This window comes from Boleophthalmus pectinirostris, unplaced genomic scaffold (genome assembly GCF_026225935.1).
Source record: "Boleophthalmus pectinirostris isolate CB_2022bp ecotype Guang Dong unplaced genomic scaffold, ASM2622593v1 HiC_scaffold_11, whole genome shotgun sequence".
Taxonomy (NCBI): domain Eukaryota; kingdom Metazoa; phylum Chordata; class Actinopteri; order Gobiiformes; family Gobiidae; genus Boleophthalmus; species Boleophthalmus pectinirostris.
In genome coordinates, this window is record NW_026570994.1 from 23,893,734 (window position 1) to 23,903,733 (window position 10,000).

General features: G+C 48.4%; 2 protein-coding genes across 2 annotated transcripts in view; one reads left to right on the forward strand and one right to left on the reverse strand.

Moving 5' to 3' along the window:
* Window positions 1-3,390, forward strand: part of mdh1b (malate dehydrogenase 1B, NAD (soluble)) — an 11,924-nt gene extending 8,534 nt beyond the window's left edge. The window contains 4 exon segments of the mRNA XM_055163851.1: window positions 745-886; window positions 2,268-2,440; window positions 2,562-2,711; window positions 3,359-3,390. Coding sequence (XP_055019826.1) covers window positions 745-886; window positions 2,268-2,440; window positions 2,562-2,711; window positions 3,359-3,381 — 488 coding nt within the window. The 3' untranslated portion in view covers window positions 3,382-3,390.
* A 5-nt stretch (window positions 3,391-3,395) lies between these two features.
* The window catches only part of retreg2 (reticulophagy regulator family member 2), a 15,922-nt gene continuing 9,317 nt past the window's right edge, over window positions 3,396-10,000 (reverse strand). The window contains 6 exon segments of the mRNA XM_055164178.1: window positions 3,396-5,598; window positions 7,105-7,266; window positions 7,268-7,458; window positions 7,663-7,798; window positions 8,392-8,483; window positions 9,467-9,604. Of these exon segments, the coding sequence (XP_055020153.1) occupies window positions 5,137-5,598; window positions 7,105-7,266; window positions 7,268-7,458; window positions 7,663-7,798; window positions 8,392-8,483; window positions 9,467-9,604 (1,181 nt within the window). The 3' untranslated portion in view covers window positions 3,396-5,136.

The following is a 10,000-nucleotide window of genomic DNA, read 5'->3' on the forward strand; positions in this document are numbered from 1 at the left end:
CTACTACTACTACTACTGCTACTACTACTACTACTACTACTACTACTACTACTACTACTACTACTACTACTACTACTACTACTACTACTACTACTACTGCTACTACTACTACTACTACTACTACTACTACTACTACTACTACTGATACTACTACTACTACTACTACTACTACTACTACTACTACTACTGATATAACTACTACTACTACTACTACTACTACTACTACTACTACTACTACTACTACTACTACTACTACTACTACTACTACTACTACTACTACTACTACTACTACTACTACTACTACTACTACTACTACTACTACTACTACTACTACTACTACTACTACTACTACTGATACTACTACTACTACTACTACTACTACTACTACTACTACTACTACTACTACTACTACTACTACTACTACTACTACTACTACTACTACTACTACTACTACTACTACTACTACTGCTACTACTACTACTACTACTACTACTACTACTACTACTACTACTACTACTACTACTACTACTACTACTACTACTACTACTACTACTACTGCTACTACTACTACTACTACTACTACTACTACTACTACTACTACTACTACTACTACTACTACTACTACTACTACTACTACTACTACTGCTACTACTACTACTACTACTGCTACTACTGGTCGTGAGTCGTGTCTCTGGTCGTGAGTCGTGTCTCTGGTCATGACTCGAGTCTCTGGTCTTGTTGCAGATGTTCGTGGTCTCCTGGTTTGGGGAGATGTTTGTGGTCAGTTCTTCGTGGACGTTCAAAGAGCTCAGGTCCATCACAGCGACGGAGGAGTCACCCCCCCTGCACACCTGGGACTGCCCCTCCCCCACCTGCTCCACCTCAGGTCAGCCCCTCCCCCACCTGCTCCACCTCAGGTCAGCCCCTCCCCCACCTGCTCCACCTCAGGTCAGCCCCTCCCCACCTGCTCCACCTCAGGTCAGCCCCCCTCCCCACCTGCTCCACCTCAGGTCAGCCCCCCTCCCCACCTGCTCCACCTCAGGTCAGCCCCTCCCCCACCTGCTCCACCTCAGGTCAGCCCCTCCCCCACCTGCTCCACCTCAGGTCAGCCCCTCCCCCACCTGCTCCACCTCAGGTCAGCCCCCTCCCCACCTGCTCCACCTCAGGTCAGCCCCTCCCCCACCTGCACCACCTCAGGTCAGCCCCTCCCCCACCTGCACCACCTCAGGTCAGCCCCCCTCCCCACCTGCTCCACCTCAGGTCAGCCCCTCCCCCACCTGCTCCACCTCAGGTCAGCCCCTCCCCCACCTGCACCACCTCAGGTCAGCCCCTCCCCACCTGCACCACCTCAGGTCAGCCCCCCTCCCCACCTGCTCCACCTCAGGTCAGCCCCTCCCCCACCTGCTCCACCTCAGGTCAGCCCCTCCCCCACCTGCTCCACCTCAGGTCAGCCCCTCCCCCACCTGCTCCACCTCAGGTCAGCCCCCCTCCCCCACCTACTCCACCTCAGGTCAGCCCCCCTCCCCACCTGCTCCACCTCAGGTCAGCCCCTCCCCCACCTGCTCCACCCCAGGTTAGCCCCTCCCCACCTCAGGTCAGCCCCTCCCCCTCCTGCCTCACCTCAGGTCAGCCCCCTCACCTCAGGTCAGTGGTGTACAGACACATGTTCTTGTGGAGGAGTTTGATTTGACAGTAACAGGTGAGAGTGACAGAGCAGTGCCTCCAGTTGGCTTCACACCCCCAGGGAACGTTTCACACCTGGTCCAACTCAGGTCGTGTTTACTCCCCTCGGGTCCAGAATGATGGTGGAAAACTGGGACCGTTGCCATGTCCACATGACCTGATGTTCATGTGACCTGATGTCCACATGACCTGATGTTCATGTGACCTGATGTCCACATGACCTGATGTTCATGTGACCTGATGTCCACATGACCTGATGTTCATGTGACCTGATGTCCACATGACCTGATGTTCATGTGACCTGATGCCCACATGACCTGATGTCAGCAGTGTTGTGAGAGTCATGGCTCCACCTGTTGGTTTCCATGGTTACAGTTGTTCTGGTTCATTGTGTGTATTTCCCACAGACTGTGCACATGAACTCCTCTCTATATGTGTTTGTATAAACTGTGGGAAATCTGGGGTAAATCTGGGGGTAAATCTGGGGGTAAATCTGGAGGTAAATCTGGGGGTAAATCTGGGGGTAAATCTGGAGGTAAATCTTCTCTCTTCTTAACCTGGTGGAACATTTGTGTTTGGTTCAGGAGCTGGTGTGAGACGGAGCTGCAGGAGCCTGTGTCTCACCAGAGGGGGGCGCTGTGCTGGGCTCACGCTCTGCTGTGTCTGCTCAAGGCCTGGGACAGACCAGGGACCCGGGACGGACCGGAGACCAGGGACGGACCAGGGACTGTGCACTCTGCAGGAGTCTGCTGCTCCGGTAAGAATAACAATACTATAATACTAATACTTACACTGATACTACTACTACTACTACTACTATAATCACATCACAATGTTTTACTTCTCTCCTCGTGTCCTCACCTTGTCTCCTTGTCAAGGCCTCCTGGACCTGGACCTCCCTGAGGATCTGGTCCTCTCGGTCCCGGTCCAGTTCTTAGATGGATCCTGGACTTTTGTCTCCAACCTGAATGTCCACGAGAAGATCAGAGACACACTCCTGCAGACAACAAGAACAAGAACTGAACCAGGTCTGAACCAGGACTGAACCAGGTCTGAACCAGGACTGAACCAGGACTGAACCAGGTCTGAACCAGGACTGAACCAGGACTGAACCAGGACTGAACCAGGTCTGAACCAGGACTGAACCAGGACTGAACCAGGTCTGAACCAGGACTGAACCAGGTCTGAACCAGGACTGAACCAGGACTGAACCAGGACTGAACCAGGTCTGAACCAGAACCAGGTCTGAACCAGGACTGAACCAGGTCTGAACCAGGTCTGAACCAGGACTGAACCAGGTCTGAACCAGGTCTGAACCAGGTCTGAACCAGGACTGAACCAGGACTGAACCAGGTCTGAACCAGGACTGAACCAGGTCTGAACCAGGACTGAACCAGGTCTGAACCACTGAACCAGGTGAACCAGGACTGAACCAGGTCTGAACCAGGACTGAACCAGGTCTGAACCAGGTCTGAACCAGGACTGAACCAGGTCTGAACCAGGTCTGAACCAGGTCTGAACCAGGACTAAACCAGGTCTGAACCAGGTCTGAACCAGGACTGAACCAGGACTGAACCAGGACTGAACCAAGACTAAACCAGGTCTGAACCAGGTCTAAGCTCCTTGTTTTTATGCTGGATTTGACTCAGTTGTGAAAGTCGTTTGTGTCCTTCAGGTGGAAGTGAAACAGAAGAATGAAGCTCAGACACAGGTTCTCTTCAGTTTGTCTTTTATTTGGGATGTGCAGCTGAAATGTCACGTGTAACATCCAAACCCGGCGTTTCTTCTGCTTTATTCTGTTCAAAAGACCAAACTGAAGACTTTATGGAAAAGGACAAATTAGAAAATAGAATCCTTTAAGTGCAGTTTTTGAGCGACAGAACACAACGGTTTAAACGGACCCACACTTTTCCTTTTGTGCACGTTGAAGGTTTGTGCGATGGCGCGAGGAAAAGGGACGGTTCACATGCACGTGGAGATTTATACAGAATATCTACACTATTCACAGGAACAGGATTAGTACAAACAGGGACACACTTCAAAATAAAAGCAGACAGGAACTTTTCAAAATAACAGCATGACAAATACAGTAGTGAAAAGGAATTAGGTACAAGTTGGATTAGTCCAGAGAATTGTGAAAACTACGCAAGAAATCTGAAGAGAATTTTGCAGTTTTATCTAGAAATGGTTCACGTAAATTTTCCAAAGTCTAATTTTTTACCTGCTGCTCAAAATCTGTAAAATAATCTCAAATAAACAAGAGCAGCAGCAGCAGCGGCGTGTTGAACTCCTGCCCACGTTCACCTGATTCTCTGCATTTCACTTAAATTAAAATAATTTATGGTCATATATTAACAGTTAAATTTGTGTCAGAAATTCAGATGTCACATAAAAAAAGGCAACGTCATGAAAAAGTCAAATATTCATTCATGATTTCAAAATAAAAGCTCTTCTGTGTCATATGTTACAATCAGAGTAAAACGAACCAATCAGAGAGAGGAACACGCCCTAAAGCCCGCCCCCGTCACACACAGGAGCCCTCTGATTGGTCGAACAGGCTGGATTTCACTTTACAGTAAAAGAAAATCTACAAAAATAAACCGACAAAAACAAACAAAAACAAACAGTGTGATGTGACATTACGGAACATTTTAACCCATTTAATGACAAAATTACAACTTAACATATAATAAATATTTTTGAAAATTGACAAAATAAAAAAGGGGTTAATTTACAGGAATAATTTTGTAGAATAAATATATTTTTGTTTTAATTATGAAGCCATTTAAGCATCAAGTGAAAAATACACAAAATGACAGAAAGTGAAAGTGAAAGTGTAGAAAATTAAACAGGTTAAAATGTTCAGATAAATGTAGAAAATTAAAACCGGGATTTGTATTTTAAAGGCCGAGTCCACACTGAGATTTTAAATAACTGGCCTCAAAGTCCAGGATCTACCACAGGGGGTTTGGACCTGGTTTGGACCCGGTTTAGACCCGGTTTAGACCCGGTTTAGACCCGGTTTAGACCCGGTTTAGAGCAATTTTTGGCATGAACAGTAACCAGTTTTTCAGCTGGCCCAGCAATAGAACCCACAACCTCTACACAAGACTAAACCAAGACTAAACCAGGACTAAATCAGGACTAAATCAGGACTAAACCAGGTCTAAACCAGAGCTAAACCAGGTCCAAATAAGGACTCAACCATAAGACAGGTTTAAACAAAGTATAAATCAATTCTAAACCCGACCTAAACCAGGACTAAACCAGAACTAAACCAGGTCTAAACCAGGTCTAAACCAGGTCTAAACCAGGTCTAAACCAGGTCTAAACCAGCACTATAGCAGGTCTATAGCAGATCCAGATCGGGTCTAAGTCTGGTCTAAACCGTCTTGTGGACCGACACGTGGACGGGACTCTTCAGTGACATTGATGAGGGTCGGATCTGTGGAGCTACGAGTGCCTCAGGTTCGAGTCTGAGTCCAGCTCCAGATCGGCCTGGTCCAGTTCACTTTGGTCCAACAGCTCGAAGTCCTCGTCCTCCGCGGGGACCAAGGTCTCGTCTCTGTCGTCTCTGTCGTCTCTGTCCTCCGCCCGCTGCTGCTCCTCCTCGTCCTCCTCCCGCTCTTCCTCCTCGTCCTCCGCTCCAGGTCCCAGTGTCTCAGGCAGGAACTCGTCCAGACCCGGTTCGTCCCCGTCGTCGCCGGAGCGCAGCAGAGCGGACAGAGTGTTCTGGACCACGGTGGAGATGGCTGTGGACACGATCTCCTCACTCAGAGCCTCCAGAGAGCGCTGGGCCTGCTCCATCACCGCCCGCGCCTGGACCTCACACTGCGCTCGGCCCTCGTCCTCAGTCTGGTCCTGGCTCTGGTCTCTGCTCTGGTCCTGGCTCTGGTCTTGAGTCTGGACCTGTATCTGGAGGTGAGACAAACAGAAGCGTCTGAGTTTCTCATCTCTAAACAGAAAACACACTTCATCGTCATGGAAACACCGCGCAAACTACAACAACACAACAACAACAACAAGTCCCTGAAGAGACACTGAGCCAAACTTCCCCTTCCTCCATGAACTTTGAAACGTAGGACACATGTTCTTCATCATCATCATCATCAGAACAACACAGGTCCATGTCCACGTCCGTCTCCACGGCAACGGTTTAACAGTATGCAAATTATAACGACACGACACAACAACATGATTTACATGAACTTTACCTCCTGCTCTGGACGTGTGTGTGTGTGTGTGTGTGTGTGTGTTGTGTACCTGTTGTTGCATGTGTCCGTTGAAGTGTGTGTGTGTGTGTGTGTGTGTGTGTGTGTGTGTGTGTTGTGTGTGTGTGTTGTGTGTGTGTGTGTTGTGTGTGTGTTGTGTACCTGTTGTTGCATGTGTCCGTTGAAGTGTGTGTTGTGTGTGTGTTGTTGTGTGTGTGTTGTGTGTGTGTGTGTGTGTGTGTGTGTGTGTGTGTGTGTGTGTGTGTTGTGTGTGTGTGTGTGTGTGTGTGTGTGTGTGTGTGTGTGTGTGTGTGTGTGTGTGTGTGTGTGTGTGTGTGTTGTGTGTGTTGTGTGTGTGTTGTGTACCTGTTGTTGCATGTGTCCGTTGAAGTGTGTGTGTGTGTGTGTGTGTGTGTGTGTGTGTGTGTGTGTGTGTGTGTGTGTGTGTGTGTGTGTGTGTGTGTGTGTGTGTGTGTGTGTGTGTGTGTGTGTGTGTGTGTGTGTGTGTGTGTGTGTGTGTGTGTGTGTGTGTGTGTGTGTGTGTGTGTGTGTGTGTGTGTGTGTGTGTGTGTGTGTGTGTGTTGTGTGTGTGTTGTGTACCTGTTGTTGCATGTGTCCGTTGAAGTGTGTGTGTGTGTGTGTGTGTGTGTGTGTGTGTGTTGTGTGTGTGTGTGTGTGTGTGTGTGTGTGTGTGTGTGTGTGTGTGTGTGTGTGTGTGTGTGTGTGTGTGTGTGTGTGTGTGTGTGTGTGTGTGTGTGTGTGTGTGTGTGTGTGTGTGTGTGTGTGTGTGTGTGTGTGTGTGTGTGTGTGTGTGTGTGTGTGTGTGTGTTGTGTGTGTGTTGTGTACCTGTTGTTGCATGTGTCCGTTGAAGTGTGTGTTGTATGTTGTGTGTGTGTGTGTGTGTGTGTGTGTGTGTGTGTGTTGTGTGTGTGTTGTGTACCTGTTGTTGCATGTGTCCGTTGAAGTGTGTGTTGTGTGTGTGTGTGTGTGTGTGTGTGTGTGTGTGTGTGTGTGTGTGTGTTGTGTACCTGTTGTTGCATGTGTCCGTTGAAGTGTGTGTGTGTGTGTGTGTGTGTGTGTGTGTGTGTGTGTGTGTGTGTGTGTGTGTGTGTGTGTGTGTGTGTGTGTGTGTGTGTGTGTGTGTGTGTGTGTGTGTGTGTGTGTGTGTGTGTGTGTTGTGTGTGTGTGTTGTGTGTGTGTGTTGTGTACCTGTTGTTGCATGTGTCCGTTGAAGTGTGTGTTGACGAAGTGCAGGGGGGAGGTGAGGTGTTGGAGGAGGAGGGAGGCTGGACTCAGAGGTTCTCCGTCTGACGAGGCTCCGGGCTCAGGACAGTCCGGGTCAGAGGGGGGCGGGGCCGAGGGCTGTGGGCGGGGCCGAGGCTGTGGGTGGGGCCGAGGCTGTGGGCGGGGCTGAGGCTGTGGGCGGGGCCGTCTCCGGGGCTCTGTGCGGGGGGAACAGGAGGCTCTGTGGGTCCAGGGGAAACTCCTCGACCGAGGGGAAGTCGGGCAGGTCTCTGAGGTAGGACTCCTCTGGGTCTGAGTGAACGCTCTGCTGGTCCAGGTCTGAACATCACACACCAGAAACACGTCAACACGAGTAAAGAAACACGTCAACAAGAGTAAAGAAACACGTCAACACGAGTAAAGAAACACGTCAACAAGAGTAAAGAAACACGTCAACAAGAGTAAAGAAACACGTCAACAAGAGTAAAGAGACATGTGACTCCAGACGAGTGTAAACAAACACAAACGTGTGAGCAGACTGACCCTCGGACACGTCGGTGAGCTGCGGCGTCGTCGCCCTGGAAACAGAGAAACCTCCACTTTCCAAAATGGACGCCTCTTCATCAGAGAGCTCCGAGTCTGTGATGGCCATGGCCAGAGCCGTGGTCTTCACGTCCACCTGAACATAAAACACACACACACACAACACAACATGACACAACACACAACTACACTCTACTGATGGATGTGTGATGCTAACTGAGGCACTGCTCTGTCTGAACCTCTGTTTATCAAATGTGACTTTCATCTCAACACAATCCAACCTGAAAGCCTCAATGAGCTTCACTTGACTGGAGCTCAACACTGTGGTGACGTCACTCTCACTCACAACACGTCTGTACATGATCTGTGCTCACACTGTCCCACTCTAGTACTGTCCACTGTCCCACTGTCCACTGTCCACTGTCCCACTGTCCACTGTCCACTGTCTGTCCACTGTCACTGTCCACTGTCCCACTGTCCCACTGTCACATTGTGCTACTGTAATACTGCTCCTTGTGCCCTTGTGTCCTCATGTCCTTGTGTCCTCGTGTCCTTGTGCCCTTGTGTCCTTGTGTCCTACTAAGTCTCCTGGAGCAGTAGTTCTTTTAGGATTTCCATTGTTTACAGAAGTCATAGTAATAAAAGTGTTATATTCACAGTAGTAGTATTTGTATTATTCACAGTAGTAGTAGTAAAAGTATAATATTGACAGTAATATTTTGTTTTTACCGTGGGGGCGAAGCAGCAGAGTTCTTCTTCTTCACTCTCACTCTCCGTCTCGGCTCTGGGCTCTGCTCCCTCCTCCTGCTCCTTCTTCACCTCTGACGCACAAACAACACACACACACACACGTTACAATCAGACACAACACACACACACACACACACACAACACACACACACACACACGTTACAATCAGACACAACACACACACACACAACACACACATGTTACAATCAGACACAACACACACACACACACGTTACAATCAGACACAACACACACACAACACACACACAACACACACATGTTACAATCAGACACAACACACACACAACACACACACACACATGTTACAAATGCACACAACACACACACAACACACACACGTTACAATCAGACACAACACACACACAACACACAACACACACATGTTACAAATGCACACAACACACACACACACACGTTACAATCAGACACAACACACACACAACACACACACACAACACACACATGTTACAAACGCACACAACACACACACAATACACAACACACACACACGTTACAATCAGACACAACACACACACACACACAACACACACACACACATGTTACAATCAGACACAACACACACACAATACACAACACACACACACGTTACAATCAGACACAACACACACACACACGTTACAATCAGACACAACACACACACACACATTACAATCAGACACAACACACACACAACACACACACATGTTACAATCAGACACAACACACACACAACACACAACACACACATGTTACAAATGCACACAACACACACACAACACACATTACAATCGCACACCACACACAAACAACACAGTGTGGTAGCATGTTGTTAGAGTGTCGTTAGTGTGTCGTTAGTGTGTTGTTAGAGTGTCGTTAGTGTGTCGTTAGTGTGTTGTTAGAGTGTCGTTAGTGTGTCGTTAGTGTGTCGTTAGTGTGTCGTTAGTGTGTCGTTAGTGTGTCGTTAGTGTGTGTTAGTGTGTCGTTAGTGTGTCGTTAGTGTGTCGTTAGTGTGTTTTTGTGCGTTCAGACTCACTCCTCTTGTCGTGTTTGCGCAGTTGTGTCTCTCCCTTCATGCTGTAGTCCAGTTTCATGAGGATGGGCTCCAGACCCGTGTACATTCTCTGGATCAGCTCATGATACACGACCAGAGGCCACAGCAGCACGCTCAGAGCTGACGCACGCACAACACCACACAAACACAACAAACACACAAAAATATAAAAGACATATATATCAGTACTCCATCTGTCCCTCTCCTCTCCTGTTCCCTGTTATCTTCCTGTTCTAGATAATGGATTACTTGTAGAACATTGTAAACGTTCTGCATTCTTTGGTCAGGACATGTTATCTGCTCCGCTGCGTCACCACCTTTATCTCTGCTCACTTCATCTGGACCATTTCAACTAAACCCGAGTCCTTAAAAGTCTGGAGTGAGTTTGTCTTCAGACACGTGTCAGAACGGACTGAGAGAACCAACCAGAGCGGATCTGATCTGGACTTTTGTCTCTGTTAGAATCTAATAAAACTCATCTGTGTTTTTGTTCTTCACTTCAGAGCAGCTCAGAGT